This window comes from Cavia porcellus, unplaced genomic scaffold, assembly GCF_034190915.1.
Source record: "Cavia porcellus strain 051 isolate PalLab524CR breed Dunkin Hartley unplaced genomic scaffold, mCavPor4.1 scaffold_30, whole genome shotgun sequence".
In the NCBI taxonomy this organism is placed as follows: Eukaryota; Metazoa; Chordata; class Mammalia; order Rodentia; family Caviidae; genus Cavia; species Cavia porcellus.
The window spans coordinates 22,372,331-22,389,075 of NW_026947513.1; the positions used below are offsets into that span (position 1 = coordinate 22,372,331).

The 16,745-nt window shown below is 40.2% G+C and overlaps 1 protein-coding gene across 4 annotated transcripts in view; it reads right to left on the reverse strand.

Annotated features, from left to right (window-relative positions):
* Positions 1-16,745, reverse strand: part of Atp8a1 (ATPase phospholipid transporting 8A1) — a 215,491-nt gene that overhangs the window by 25,195 nt on the left and 173,551 nt on the right. For all 4 annotated transcript variants that reach the window (XM_063240470.1, XM_063240472.1, XM_063240471.1 and 1 more), the window contains 4 exons: positions 14,707-14,785; positions 10,922-10,983; positions 9,289-9,345; positions 8,296-8,403 (listed from right to left, as the gene is read on the reverse strand). In XM_063240470.1, coding sequence (XP_063096540.1) covers positions 8,296-8,403; positions 9,289-9,345; positions 10,922-10,983; positions 14,707-14,785 — 306 coding nt within the window. The remainder of the gene's footprint in view (positions 1-8,295; positions 8,404-9,288; positions 9,346-10,921; positions 10,984-14,706; positions 14,786-16,745) is intronic.

A 16,745-nucleotide genomic window follows, 5' to 3' on the forward strand; every position in this document is an offset into this window, starting at 1 on the left:
AGCTGCCACATCTATCCTGGAATGGCTGCCTCTTCCCTTCTTGTACATGAGAGGGAACTGTGACTATCTTGTTTAATCCAATTATCTTAAAAAAGACAAAAAGAATGCTTTTGCTACAGACTTACCTGCTTTGAGTGACACAAGTTCTACCCATAGGTGCCAAATGCCCAAAGGCCTGTAAGCTGAAGGTTTGACCCTCAGGAGAGCACTATTGGGAAGCGGTGGGTCTGTAAGAGCTGGGGCCTATGTGGGGCCTTCAGGTCATCACGGGTCACCCCTTAAAGGGAACTCTGGGGCCTACAGTCCTCTTTCTCTTTCTTTACTCCCTCGCTGGTGATAAGCCGCGATAAGCTTCCTTGCACAGACTCAGAGCACCAGCACCCAGCATGGGCTAGGACCTTGGAAACTGTGAGCCCCGTAAACCTTTTCTTTTCGTAATTGTCTGGGGCATTTCGTCACGGTGCCAGAAAGCTAACATGACACCTGAAGAAGCTTCCATGACAATTTAGAGTAAAGCAGCTTTAGACCACTCTTTGATGCTCCACTTAACTAACGCGATGGTATCAAGACTGTCCAGTTACGAGCTTCATTGAAACAGAGGACACCAGGACACTGGCAGCTTCTTTTGTGAGTGCTCCTGACAGACTCCTGGGTGTACAGTCAGACACGACTGCAGCAGCCTCCTGACCAAGGACACCGGGTCAGCAGGAGGCTCTGCCCTCTGCCCACGGGGCTGACCTCCTCTAGGTGCTTTCTGGCCACTCTCCGGCCACCCTCCAATCTCACGTTCTTTCTCTTTGAATGCAGGCATCTGCATGCTCTTCTCCGTATCATCCGTGTTTCTACTGACTCCTGCAGCCTGATGAGAACCTTCCTGCCCTGTCATCTCGCCCTGTTTTCTTTCCACCACTCACTACTTTGTAAGATTATCAGTACTCGTTCATCTTTCTGGCATTTGTTAACTCTAGTGACTGTTTCTCCCGCCCATTCCCCAGCCTCTCGCTCCGCACTGCAATGGGGACCCTGCAGAATTGGCCTGGTAGCTGGCAGCAGGGGTCAGCATGCACTGAGCCCTCGACACATGTTTATGGAACGCATGAATGTGAGAATGAACCGATGTAGAGGAGGGCAGCGAGTTCTGTCCCCACACTAAGAACAAGCAGGCTTCACGCAGCTCTCCTGCCTTGCTCACCAGTGCGCCATCGGGGTACACTGCAGCCCCTCACACCTATGACTTCAACACCCCTCACCAGCAGAGAGATCCCTGGGGGAGGACCGATTCTGTTCATCTTTACAGCCTCCATGCCAAACACAGAGCCTGGTACATGTCAGACACTCAATATACATCTGCTCTAAGTTGTAGGGAAAATTACGGTGGCAAAAAAAAAAAAATTAGCAGATTTTGTAATGACTCTATAGAGAACTCTAAAGTGCACAAATGCCATTAATACTGTAGTACTTTTGTCACAGGCACATCTTTCCTCTTAACCAAATGGGGTTAGAAGTGGCAATCAGCCAGCTACCTTAAGCACTGCGAAGGTCGCCCTGGCCACTTGCTGTGGGGGCGGGGGACGGGAACCCTGGGCATATTTTACAGGATGGGCTCATTGAAGGACATCTGACAGAGCTCGGGGTGGTTGTTCCCCCAGGCTACTTGGCTCACCGCAGTAATGGTGGATGAACTGTTGGATACTAACACCGCCTCACCCCATCAACAGGGCTGGTCTTATGACCAATAAATTATCATATGCTACCGAGGTCATTAAGAGCTCACAGATGAATAAAGACTTTTAACCAGGAAATTCCTCATACAGAAAGAGATTTATAATGCTGGGTAAAATAGGCAACAACAGCACGACTTAGGAAAATCGTATCACAACTGTAGTTTATTAATAATATCTTTCCTACAGGGGCAACACCAAAGGGCCCAACAAAGATTTTTATTGTTTTTCAGAGAGACTTTACAAACCTCAATCAAGAGATCTGAAATTCTGTAAAACACATGCTTGTTCCTTAACTTCAATTTCCTCCAGTAGTTTTATAGATCCCTCCGGCCACGAGAGCAGGAACAGATGGCGCTCAGGAGGACTTTACAGTGTGTGCCTGCAACGCCATGATGCGTTGAGAACTTTTGCTGATACGGAGCTCCCGGTATTAATCTTGATATGCAATGCTCCTTGATATAGCTTTTTTTTTTTTTGCTTTTTAAATCTGGTTTACTAATTATATTCTCTTAAAAGGCTTTCTCCTAGAAATTCCAAGAACATTATCCAGTATCATCACTTAGCAGAAGCAGGGCAGCATATGTTTGTACAACACAGCAGTCTCCCCAGGGCCTACCTTGCCCTATAAACTGTTGCACTGGTGTGAAAAAATACAAGTCAGGGCTGAAAAAAAAGTTCTCTTAAATCACAACCATATTTGTGAGAAGGGAGGAAAAGAGCGATGCATTTAAAGTCACAGCCAAACTCATCACGCCGTGTTCTCTTTATTTTTTTGTCCTAAATAATTTATCCCTGCCCCCACTGTCGTTGTATGATCCACTTTCTCCCACTGCTGTCATAATTCCTGGGTAACAATGAGTATTTCAGTAATCTGTGGAACTGCGATACCTTTTATCATTGTCACATGAGTCACTATTACGGGCAGGAATGCAGAGTGACTGATGGAAGCACAGTGGAAAACCCTAGGAAGGAATGTTTCCAAATGGGAACATCCAGTCCACCAACTGGGAACAACCAGCTCAGGCCAGGAGGAGAAGTGGAGCGCGCGCTGTAATCGCAGACACTGAGGACTGGTTTTCCGGCAAGTTCAGTCACCGGGAATGATCCAAAGCAATGCAAAAAGAAGCTGTCTACTGGTGCAAAAACGAAACCCTGATCAGTGATCAAGGCTGCTGAGCACAGCCGAGGGAGGAAATATTAAATACAGATAACAGAATGGTCGCTTCGCCAACCAGATGGAAATGAGTACAACACCTTGACTGATGGCACTGGCACTAAAGGGCACTAAGCCTGTAGAGCGGATCAGACCCACCTTTAAAGTGGAGGGGGAGGAAAGGGAGAGAGAAGAAACGCAACACAGCTGGATCGTGGTGTTAGCACAAGAGGTACTGGCTGGCTTCAGAAGGCAGCTCAGATTCTCAGTAGCTCTGTGACTCTGAGAAAACGGTTTAACCACTCTGTGGCTGTGAAACAACAGGGCCAACCTAAAGGGCTCGCCGTGAACATTACCTCAATGACACAGGGGAATGCTTCTAAGTAGCCACTGGACCTCAGTCAACGCCCCACCTCCCCACCCCGATTCAGCAAGGGGCTGGCCATACACTTCCTAATGATAGGATGGCTGGGTCTTGTTTCCTAATTTCTGTCTTTCTTTTTTAATGAGATGGGTATTATTTATGCCATCATTGCTGTCAAGAAGCAGCAAAAGGTTAAAATGAAGTGAGATGGAATTTCCATAAATGGGACCAAGGTAGATGCTGGAAAGTGAGCAAAAGTCTGTAATTTTAAAAAAAGCCGGGAGCATTTTTGGATTTGGCTACCTTGGGGAAACTGATCAGAGTCCTAGGTAAGCTGAGACATAGTAGCTTGAATATATGCAAGAAGATGACTGCAAGATGAAGAGAGAGCCCCCACCTGGGAACAAGGAACTGCAGTAAGCCCCGAAGAGAAGGTATCGAATTCCTCAGGATGTTAGAGGAAACAAATCTGATTTGAAAAGAAAAGTTCTGGGTTGAATTCTCCAGGTCACTGGCTTTTGATAATTTACCATAAAGGTTTACAATATGGATTTAACTAAAACAAGGCATGTCTGGTATCACATATGGAGGACCCAGTGGGTGCACAATAAAGGCTGGTCCTCTTCGGACTCCCCATAGCACACAAGCATTTTCTTCCAACGTTTTGCACAAACTGGTTCTGTCTTCAGATAGGGGCTGCAAAAATGAGCCAAGGATACAAATTGTAAACAAATACAAAATCCTGATTCATGTGTGAGTTTGCATCGAGCTGAATTTAGAAGCATGAGACATGTACCAGTAAGATTTGTGTAATTTGCACCCTGAGAGCCTGTTAATAGTCTGTGGCTTGCAGTTAATAGTCTGTACCTTGGAACACTTGGGAGGTCTCTCTGAAGAGGACCCAGTAAAGAAATGTCCACAGCAGAATCACAATCTTGGGAACTAGGAGGTGGCCTTGGCTGCTTGGAATGGATAAGTCCCTGCCAAAGTGTCATTGGTGGCTGAGAACTTGTCATTGACTGGGACAGGAAGGATTAAACGAGACCAGCATCCTGTTCAGCTGCTAAAAAGATTAACATGCTGTAAATCACTATATGTGGGAAAGATGTACTTAGCAGAAACCTGCCTCTCTGTAACCTCTGGCCCAGTGGTCCTTATTTATCTGTCTATAACAGAGAAATAAATAAAATTAAAAAAATTTTTTAACAACAAATAAAATTTTAATTCAATATTCCTTTAGTGCTCATTATCTGCCATGAGGAACCTGACCCCAATATGTCTCAGTGAACCAGCAGTGGAGAGTCTGTGGTCACTGGAGATGGAGAACACTTTCAGGACATCTGTGGACAGGAAAAAGGCTCACAGTGTGGAGTCACTGTCAAGAAAACAGACAGCAGATTTCCCATTTATGCAAACCTCAAAATCCTCACTGTCTAGATCAAATACCATGAATTCTTCTGAATAACTGATGCCAGAGAAGCAGCTGGAGCTTCTCTAGAACCAGATATCAAGTCAAACTTTTTCTCTGCTTCTTCCTGTTAATGAGAAGTCAGACTTGACTTCCTTGTGCCTTGGCCTCCTTATCTGTAGAATGGGTACTGGAACAGTGAGTTTGCTAGGAGCACTGGTGAGCTAACAACTCATGAGTTCTACGACGCTTCTGGCAAACACAGTGGAATCTGCCCTGGTTTCTTTTCTCCCTCCTCTCATTCACTTCATCAGAAAATCCAATTGGCTTGACCTTCGAGACACATTCAGAAGTTGACCACTTTTTGGCACCTCTGCCCTCCCGGCCTGACGTGCCACCTCTCATCTGGTTTGTGAGTGGTTCACAACACAAGGTCAGAATCCTGCTGTGAAAACAAGTCGGCACAGACACTTCTCCCTCAGGCCTCTGCAATGACCACGAGTAAAAGCCACCAGGAAACTGGAGTAAAAGCCGCCAGAAACAGCTCAAAATTCAGACCTCGGCGACGACCCTTGTGCACTGCACTTTTCTCTGTGTTATTTATCTCCATCCATATATTTCAACTTATTTTACGTAAAATATTATGGTCTTTTTTCTGTTAGAAAAGAGAGCTGCAGAAGGGTAGGAGTTTTGTCTGTTTTATTCAATCCCGAGTCCACAGTGCCTAGAATAGCGTCTGGATCACTGAAGAACTCTGATAAGGCGTTGTTGAACTGGTTGAGTGACTGCATATAAGTTCTTACAGAAGTACCTGGGGGCTTGCTAAGTGGTCAATATTCCTTAGGAAATACCAGTGCTATGATTCTTCCCAAGTCTTAGATGTCTTTTTGAACAATTTCTCTACCAAGTCAATGTCTCTTCAAAACCACATAGTTCCCTACTCTCCAAAACATATATAAGCACATAGTTAATTATTTAGTTTTGGGAGAAAGTGCTCTCTGGTGAACACAGGAAAAAACTGGAATCAGAGGGTAGGCATAATTCTTGGATCAGACCCTTGTGATCCTGTTAGTGGTGGTGATACAAAGTGGCTCACACACCATGTTGGGGATTCTTTGGAAGAGCTCAAGTTCTGGGGGTTACTCCAGGCTGTTTCATTATGTGGATTATATATAATGTGTCAAAGCAGCAGATACTAATCATTATGCTTATGCTGCTGTTACCACAATACTATATTTATATCTGTAACGTGACAATACGTATATAATGCAACAATATGTTGTTATGTAAGAAGAATAAAAGCTTCCCAAAAGATAGCCAGCAGTTTTAAGATATATACATATGGGGGCTGGGGATTTAGCTCAGCGGCATAAGCGACTGCCTTGCAAGCAGACAGTCGTGAGTTTGATCCCTGGTACCGATAAAAAGGAAAAAGACAAAAAAAAAAAAAGATATATACATATGGATATAAATATTAACGTAAAAATGAAATAGAATGTATACATGTATATGCACACATGTATTTGGCTATATTCTTAATTGAAATATTGAATTTTAAGATTAGAGAGCTGTAGACTCAACGGTAGTCATTTCTTCCTAAAATTATCTGAATTATATATAATATAGCTGGTGACTCTGTACCCACAATAAAAATGTTAAAAATTGAGTATAGCTACATTTTTTTGATCTATTACCATAGTGCCCAAGAAACAATGAACAGATACTATCTGTCTCTGGGTATTTTACTGGCATTCTTGTTACATTCTTATTTTGGAGGTAGTGTGAGGTCATTTACAAATATGAACACACAACAAAATGCTTTACGAGAACTGAAGTCCTACATATACTTAAGTATTATCCTTTCATTTGAATAAATTAAACAGACTTGTACTTTGGACAAGCTACTGAAGCCTACAATTAAATTAATTCATTCTTTATATTTTCAGTGACTCACTATTTAAACATTTTGTTGAAAGTTGCAGCAGTGATAAAACAACCAGAAACAGAACTCCTGTTAGCACTTCTACGAAGTCTAGAAGGGAACAAAGGCACGACGGAGTACTGACATTCATTTCACTTTGAGTTAAACACAGCATCACCGCAAGTCTCAAGAGATGGTATTAAGTTTTGTGTTTAGGTAATACTGGGAATTCCACAGGCAAGGGCAGAATTATAGTTAGCTGGCAAAATGCCAATCAAACTTTGCACTTGTCCTAGAGTAGGTGGTCAAAAACTCAGTTCTTGTCAACAAACCTGTTGGTCACAGTTGTTTAAACTATCAGGGTCTCAAAATCTTTTGGGCTATTCACTTTGAGAATAAAATAAACATTGAGAAATGAGATGAAATGAGGCAAAGACTCATGTCTAATGAAAAAGATATCAGGCTAGAACTAACCTTGATTAGACAGAGTACATCAGATAGAAATAAAGAATTAACTGAGCTTTTCCAAGTGCCATTTTAATACACACACACACACACCCAACACACACACATAAGTGTAATTTCCCTCAGGAAGAAAGGATCCAGAAATCAAGACAAGAGGGGAAATGCATTTACAGCTTTCTCTCTGTTCTCCTTGAAATAGATGTTGTACATTTTCTAAGGTTCACAGTATGTTTCCAAAGATGCCTTTGCATAGGGTGGGATGTATGCTCCTTGATGTGTCTGTTTTTGCTGTAATGGTATATAATGTCTCTTTCTAATAAATTTAACCACAAAAAATTTTAAAAACGTGTCTGCATTCTGCTAATTTATAAAAAACAGGATGCTGTCGGATAAAATTTCATGAAAATGATCTATAAACCAGACTGTCAAAAGTGAAAGGTGCTTGGTAGTACTTAGGGGCAAGAAATGCATGGAGACCCTGGGAAGGGTTCCTGTGCCTGTGGTAAAACAATGTACTGAAACGCGGCTCACGTTACCAAGACTTGCGAGTTACTGTGAGGTCACAGGAAATCCCGAAATGTTTTCCACATTTTCTTTTATACATTTTATGTCAAATTTCCTGAAACTGAAATCATAAACCTTCCTACTGCTGGATTCTCTTCTGAAGGAAAGGAGATCTTCTGACATTCGCCTGTGAACACCTAATAACTCAATTCCTACCAGGGTAACAAGAAACTGAGAGACAGAATTGAAAATGGACTATGATAAGGCTGAAATGTCACATGTTCTAATTTTCACAAAACGAGAACCAAACCAATGTCATTAAGACAACTCAAAAAGTGCATTTAATCCTATTTAGCATGAGATAACAGAAGAAATGATAGACTGTCCCAAAGGCAGAAAGTCACCATTTCCTCAGACTTCTTATCCAAAATGTACTTGTGGATTTACAGTCTCATTTTAAAATAGCATCTTCTACATGGATATTCCTAATATGATTCATGTTCCAGACAACCATATTTTATTGTTTCAGCTATGTTTATGAGAGGATAAGTCAGATTTCAGTTAAATGTTCATGTTTAAAATATTCTTTCCAGATTTATCACACCCAAAGGCAAAATTTAAAGATAGCTTTTATGTGATAAGATGCTATCTGAATATAATTCAACAAAATTGAAAATCATGCTAAATAATGAAAGTTCATTAATGAATACCAATTTTTATGGTTTCACTGCACCGTGAATTTTTAGGACACATTACCTCTCCTGACATATCAGGGGCCATTGGAACAGCTGGCCACAGAGATGAGTAGACTCCAAAAAACACCACCCAGAGTGCGATGCTGCCCCATATTGCTATGTGGCTGAACTGGAAAGCAAGGAAATGCAAGTCAAAATACGCCTAGACAGACAGAATACACAAACACTAATGGTGAAACCTTCACAGTTTCCTTTATTAATTTTATCACATTCACAGTAAATCTGACATAACTGCATATGTGTGATCATTATACTGGGTCTAACATTAAGTGCGAAGCTGTTACACCACAGGTATGAGTTCATGGTACTAGAATTTAGAACTAACTGCTATCTCCTTTAGTGGTTTTCTTCTTGTATTTATTCTTTTTAAAAAATCTGTTACCATCTTTAAGTCTCTCTTATTTTTGCTCCACATGCTCTCACTGACAATGTTAGGCTCCTCTGAGAACATTTCCTACTGGTCAAGGCCTGTCAAATCCAAATTGCTTGTGCCAATCCTTCCCTGGAGCAAAGAACTTTTAATTTTTTGCTTACTGAGTCTCTCTGCCTGGATACGGATTTACTGTAAAACCAATGTGTTGAAAATGGAACTTGTTTCAGCTAGACTGGGTATGGATAAATGTCTGAGAACACCTTTTTCATTAGTATTACTAGTTTTCAGAGTAATTTTCTGATGGGTTTTCTACAGAACGGCAGTCTTGCAACACTTCTTTGAAACGTTGCATAGGCATGTGAGTTTGAAGTTGTTCCCATTTCCTGGGATGCTTGCAATATGAAATAATGTATGAAAGGCTCCAAAGAATCTTGTGATGATCAATTTAAGTTTGATTAACTTGGTATTTCCATATTACAATCCCTAGTTTCCCTTCTTTCACCCCCACTGACTCATAATTAACCTGTGAACTATCACAAAGAAACACATTAACTGAATAAAAATAACCCAAAATGTGAAGCAAATTTGACAATTCTCGGTTGTGACTAGAGAAACACTTACCCACGTCCAGTATGATGTCTCCAATCCAGCTTTCAAGCACACAGTTATCACTACAAACTAAAACAGAGAGGAGAAATGTTACTTGTTTCATAAATGTGACAATTCATCAAATGACTAAGAGTGAGATTTATAATGGACAGACAGTTCTGAGTTACACTTCGGGGCTATATTCTTTGTTGCTTGCTTTGCACGTCCAGCGAGTACAGAAAGATGAAGGCCCTGTGGGCTGCAGCAGGAAGTGGTCAGTCAGAGCTGCCCAGGTGCAGCAGGGCGTGATTACCGCCCTCCCCAGTGGCCATTAAGTTAGGTTAAAGTGAGTTACTTGGGCTCTCAGCAGGATATCCAGTGCCAATTTAGGATTAATATCTGCAGAAATAAACTCTTACTAAAATGTAATGTTAACTAACTTAGGCTGTATAAAAAAGTTCTAAAATAAGAGCTATAGTTTGACCTAAAATTAAAGGAAAACACTCTCCTGAGACCCGAGCACTTTAAAATGTCCCGACAGTCACCTGTGATATATAGTCTGATTAATGTCTAGCTGTGCTAGGTATGTCTAGCTAGGTATTTCCTTAGCTCAGTTTTTACATTTACACTGTAAGATGACAAATCACTTGTCCCTCCAACATGCTCTTGCTTCCTTTTACAACTTTAATGGGTTGTTGTCAAAGTGAAAAGCCTTAGACGGGCCAAAACCTTAATCCTTCTATTACTGAATGATTTGGATTCCCTACCTCTTAAACACACATGTACGGATACATCCACACAATCATGTACACACACACCTGGGTGGTGGCACTGAACTCAGCACCTTGTGCACTACTAAGCATGCGTCTTACCACTGAGCTACACTCCCTGTCCCCAACACTTGATATCTAAACACCATACGACTGTTTTTCTATCAGCCGAGTAAGCTGTGCCAACAGCCACGTGGTATGTGGGAAGATACACTTTTCCTGTACAGAAGCTGTGGAGAGAGGCTCACAAGTGAACAGGGCATGGGCTACAGAATTTGGAGTGGAAAGCTGGCATAAACTTATGAGACACCAAATGTGTGACCTCTGGCATTAGTGTTCAGTAGTGACTTTAATGGGAATTAAAGGGAAAAATGGTTTAAAATTATTATTTAGATTTTCACTGGTGGTGAAAAGAACTTGAGACTCATCTGTACACTTCCTCTAGTGCTTGGTGTCAGGGACTTACACACAGTGAGTCCCTTTGTAAATGTAAACAGCCTGGAGATCTGTCTCGCTCTAGTTATCATGAGCTGGTAGAATAATTACTGGGTGCACCACCCAAGAATACTTTGAAAGCATTTGCTACAAATTCAGAAAAGCCAAAAATATTTATAACAGTAGAGTAAATTGGAAGAGAAGGAAAAAAGAAGAGGGAAAAAACCTCAGGGAAAACAGAGCAGTAAGAAAGAAATACTGAAATCAAAAGAAAGTCCTTTAAAATCTTTGAATCTGTCATTTTAAAGATGTACAGATAATTTTTTAACAATCAAAATATCTTCCTTCGTTTTTAAAGACATTTATTTTTGCACTGGAAATGCACACATTTAAATTTGAACATAAAATGAGCACAGATGAGAGGGTTTCACATGCAAATGAGCAAAAAGTTCAGCACTCACAGTGTAAACGAAGTTCCCTAGCAGCAGGTAATCAGAGGTTTTCCCATTTCCAAATACGGTACCTGTGTGCAAAGAACACAGCCAACGTGAAGAAGAAAACTGACTTGTCACCAATTCTGAGTTCAAGTGATAAGATAAATAAATTAAATCTATGTAAGTAATCATTCAAGGAAAGCTTAGAGCCAGGGGCATTCAGAGAAGGGATTCTGCACCCTGATAAGGCAGTTTGCTAACAATACAGATAAGAGTTGTGGAAACCTCCGTGCTGTTTCAAAAACCTGCTGGCATCGACCCAAAAGGGATTCATAAAAGCAACTGACAGGTCTTTGGGGGTCTGGCTGAATTTAGGGGCATATTTTAAAGTGTTTTATTTTGCCAGCAATGACTAAGAAATGTGGCTTTGGATGAAGAAGTGGTAGCTAACAAAACAAAGTAATTATTATTGATAAAAACATTGAATGAAAGAAACTAAATCATCTGCAAAACTGAAAACTCTAAGATCTATGGTATATGTAACCTACTGCTCTATTTGTGTACATACTCAACAGTATTTATTTAAAGTCCAGTATGAAGAGCACAATACTTGAGTACAGCATGGAAGGAAAGCAGGAGAGCAGAGCTGGAATGTGTTCAGGCGAAGCTTAGTTCTTTCACTGTGTTCTCTTGGAGTTACTGATGTTTAGTTTCCAGGGAACTCGGTTCCTTTACCTAAAGGGCAGAATGGGACTCCCTAGCCAGAGGGGACCCACGGTTCTCCTGAGGACACATGTATGTATACCACCACCCGTGGTGTCTGCACGGTAGCTCAGCACTGGGATGATTCAGGTGACCACATCCCTCCTTTCTGGTCTCTGTATCCTCTTATACAAAGAAAAAAATACTGCAGATCCTGAAAAGCTTTTGGTTATGTGGTTTATAGCTATCAACAGTTACCAAGTTAGAAATTAAAACAACATTAAAATGTCTTGTTTTATCTAAAAATAACAGTAGTAAACCCAATATATGGTAACATAAACAGATTTTTATGAAAAATAGCTAATATCCCAAACAAAAAAAGTTTAGTGAGAAAGTTGGCATGGTTTTACATTTTTCTTTCTTTAATGTCTGGTTTAATAGAAGACAGCTGGATTCTCTTCTGTTGTTTTGATTAAAATAGAGAAATTCAGCATGGTGGAGATATGTATGGAGTAGGGGAGTATTTTAATAACCATTTCGAGTAATTGTGGATATTCTTTGATACTAACTCAAATGCAGTAAGTAGTTTCTTAAAAAGCGAGAGGGGGGATTTCTTTAAAGATTAGTTACCAGTATAGAATCCTAAAAGACATCAGTGAACTTTCTGCACTATAACCCATTGCTTCATTCTGCTTGAATTTTATCTATGAAAAACTCTGTGGCTGGCTCAGCTCACGCCTGGAAGGACTCATCGACACATTCCTACCACAGCTCTTGCATTCTGGTACGCAGCAGAGATGCTTTTGTCTTCTTTCCTATTCTATCAAATAAGAGTATTATTATAATCAAACTTAGAGGCCAGGTATGGTGGTGCACGCTTATAATCCCAGCACTCTGGAGGCTGAAGCAGAAGGATCACTGCAAGGTGGTGGTCAGTTTGGGCTATAAAGTGAGTTCAAGGCCAAACTAAGGGTGAAAATTTAATAAAAGCATTGGCTAATGCTTTCTTCTGGGACACTGTTAAACCTGAGTGCATAGAGAAAAAGAATATAGCAGCCAGCACAGGTCTATCATTGTTTGCACTAAGGCATCAATCACTTTGTAACAACTTTAAGGTGTCAGATATCTCCAAGATTCAAGAGACCACTCTTTAAGAACTACTGAGGCAAGGAACACATGCTCTTGTAATACACTGCACGTATATATATTTCTCCTCCCCTCCCATCTTAAAAAAATACTGATAAATGAAACAATCCTATGAATTTCTCCTTACTTAAAACAAAAAGCAAGGCAGAATACTTATTAAAACTCCTCTCTGATAGAATGGTAAAGCAAGTTTAGGCTAGATGTCATTCATCCTTGAGGACAAAAAGCAAGTTTCTACCAGGCTGGAATGGCTGCAGCTGAATGGTTCTGGTTATTTCCCAGCAAAACTCACTGGGTGATCTGAGATCCACTCTCCAGAAATGAAATGCCTTGGGAATTCCTTTCCACCTCTTCATTGCTAAGATGTGTTATACGCTACTTGGAATAAACAACTTTTGGTATTAAATGTCCTTCTAATTTAGAATGTTGAAATAGTAGTTTAATAGACTGGACATGTCTTAGAGAACTTGTTTAAGGTCAGGCCATCCTGAATTGTATCCTGGACTTCAATATTCTATTGGTTAAAAAAGTAGAAATAAACCAAATGCCCTACAACTAATTAACAGACACAAACAGCACAGTACAGCTACAGAATGAAATATTATTCGGTCATCAGAAGGAGAGAGGTACTGATGCATGCTACAATGTGAGTGTCCACAGCAGGCTGCTCTATGGAGACAGAAACATTAGTGATTTTCAGGGGCTGCAGAGAAGGTGGGGTAAAACAGAGTGAATGCCAATGGCTACAAGGATTTTTAATTGGGTGATGAAAATATTCTGACATTAGATGATGGTGACATTTAGTATATTCATAAAATATACTAAAACCTCTGGTGATGTTTATGATATATGAATTCTACTCCCGAAACCAACCAACAAACTCACTCCCATGGCCTAAAAACTAAGATTGTTTGTGGCTGTAATTTACTGAGTAATCAATAAAGAAAGTGGATCAGAGTCTCTGTGAGCACAGGAACCACGGCTTTCTCTTCACTCACCCCACGGGGAGCTCCTGGTATCCCGCCCTAGAGCAGCAGGCTGGAGGTGGAGGGTTGGGAACCGGGTAAGCCTTGTGGATTTCCACGGAGGGGTGCCCAGTCTGTCTTCTGACTTACAAGGGCCCTGCGGCTACCTATGAAGAATGGGTTGTAGGTGGCAAGAGCAGCCCCTTGCTCTTCTGCTGGCAACCGTGAACTCACACATGGCAGTGTGGCCTGGACTTAAGGACTGCTGAATCCTGGGAGGAGTGTGTGTCTTTCCTGTCTTGCTGTGCTAGTGCATCAAAAGGGTGGCTGTCTTCCCCAGCATCTCAGGGGCACCATCTGCTGCAGGACACAGAAGCACCAACTCACGCATTCTGGGGACCCTTCCTAAGCGGCTAATCATTTTTATGTACACAGGAAATACACTATGGCTCTATCTCTGAAAACGGACAATAAAATGCCTCCCTTGAAAATGAGCAGAGACAATGCTTGTACTCCAAGAACATAACATTAAAAACATAACATTAAAAACTGCATCTAAAACATCACCTCAAGTTCACTTGAAAATACTAACTTGTCTGACTGGGCGTAATCTAAAGTGCTTGATACAAAAAATAAAAAATAAAGTGCTTGATATAATCCTCGTAGGTATAATAAATAGACCACCTAAAATATTAGCACTATTGTCTTCAAACTATATGTCAACAGATGAAAAAAGCCCTAAAACTTAACTCCCTGCAAGTCTGGAAAACATGAGAAGTAAAGGAAAAAGACTTTGCATATATTAAATCACTTGGTTCCCAAGGGAATAATAAAATTCTTTAAAGTGTGTATCCTTCTTGGATGTGTGCATTTTGAGTTAAGAAAAATATCGTAATATGAAACATGGGTATACTTGTTTTTTAGACACATATTGACAAGGAATTACTTTTGTAAAAATTTAAAAAGTCATCTTTTAGCATTCATATCCTTCCTACTTACCATACTGAAGGGCTTTTAGTGGAAACCAAAACAGAATAACTGAGTGGAAGAGGCCATTTAAACAATGAACCCAGAAAACCTGAGGGAAAACAAAAATCCATGAGAACCATTTGCGATAAACTAGCTCTGTGAACTCTGACCTTTCTTTTTATCTATGAGCTAGATTCACAAAATGTGTTTCTGTCGGGCCACCACTGTGAATTAATAGAACTGACAGACACTTTCTGCCTCTTAGGCTTTCATGGGTCATTTATTTATTTTTATGTTTCTCAAAATGTTTTTTCAGGTTCACTTAAATTTTTCCAACTTTCTAAAAAACCAAGAAACCTAAGTTTCAATTCCCCCCCCAAAATAGAATTAACAATAAACGCAGATTTTGTGGGACAATTTTCATAATTCCAGCACAGACTTTTAAAGGGACTATAATTTGGAGAAATCGCTTTCTCTTTCTCCAGTGTAATATAAATGTGAAATTTTCAATGGTAACAAGTCATAATGCTGTTTTTCCTTCTTGTTGTAGAAACACACACAACACACACACACATGCACACACTATATTTAAACTAAGATGTGTAATATTAAGCCATGGATGGAATTTACTACATATTTTTCACAAATTTTAAACATCTGTCAGTACCAAGTTTCATACAATTGTAACATCATTCAGTAGTTTTTTGCTTTTTTATGTCTGTTGTATTTCAGGAGCGAGAGCAAGTCTCACTGGTTCTCTTTAACACAAACGTGAAAGATTAAGTTATAGAAAAACTGTTTGGAATTCTTACGGTCCTCTGAACAGTTGTAGTTTTGCATTTAAAAGTGCTTCTCCCAAACAAAACTTATGCTAAATAAAATTGGCATGTATTAATAGTTTTAAGCTGTTCAAACAACAGAAATTAAGTTGCTTGCCTCCCAAAATTTTCCACTGTGATCTCGATCCCCTTTGTTAGCTCGTCCAGCCACCCTGGATTGTATGATCCCATTTACGCGCCGATACATTACACATTTGAACTTGTGTTCCTCATTAACCTTTGCCGCTTCTCCTCACTATGTCATTACCACACGTTTTTATTTGACAGAAAGCACAGGTGGGTGCAAGAAAAATTAGTTCTACTTTTCCATTTTCCTGACTGATACTTATTGTCACATGCTAATCCTTTAACCCCTGTCACGACCTCAGAACCTCCGACCCTTTTTACCATAACAAACGTAAGCATCATCATTCAAGGCAACAATGCTCCTACACTTGGGACCCACAGCAACCAGTGTGTATACAACTATGCATTTTGTAGCCATTTGTCCCTGAATTTTAAAACATACACAAAGGACTCATGCAAAGGATTTTCACTGAAATCATTAGAAAGCCCCCTTATACAAGATGGCTGGCAACTTATAAATATAAGCTATAAATATTCAAATAGATATGGAAGTTGTATAACCTACTTGAGTTGCTCTGATGCCTATGGTTTTACAGATAGTAAAATACTTTTTCAACAGTGAAAGATACAAGAAATAATACAGCTATATTAAAACTATCTACCATGTGCTATACCTCTTCTCTGGCCACACAAAACTGTGTCCACATTGTTATGTACAGAGTACAAAATGATACAGCTTTGACAGCATGACTGGCTAATCTTGAAGAGCAATTTATGTTTTTAAGTAAGAGTGACATACCCAAGCTAGTGGCTAGGGAGCTTGCTCCTGAGCTAACACCACCAAACCTGAACTGTGGGAGATGGACCTGCGGCTGATGTGGATACAACTCCCAGCCTGTTGAGAACTATATAGTGTACCTGTAGGACTAGGAACTGCCTACCTCTCAGATAATTTTTTCAGGAAAATGAGAGCAAATGTCCACTGTATCTGCTCCAACTGTAGCTTTTCATCTTTAAAAATGCCCGCCATGGGTTATGGAAAGCATTATAGCAATGTGGTAGAATTTAATACAAGTTAGGCATGATAGATGCATTTTTTAAAATTCAAAAGTAAAACATTACAATTGAATCTTAGACATTATTATAAATGGTAACAATTTTAAA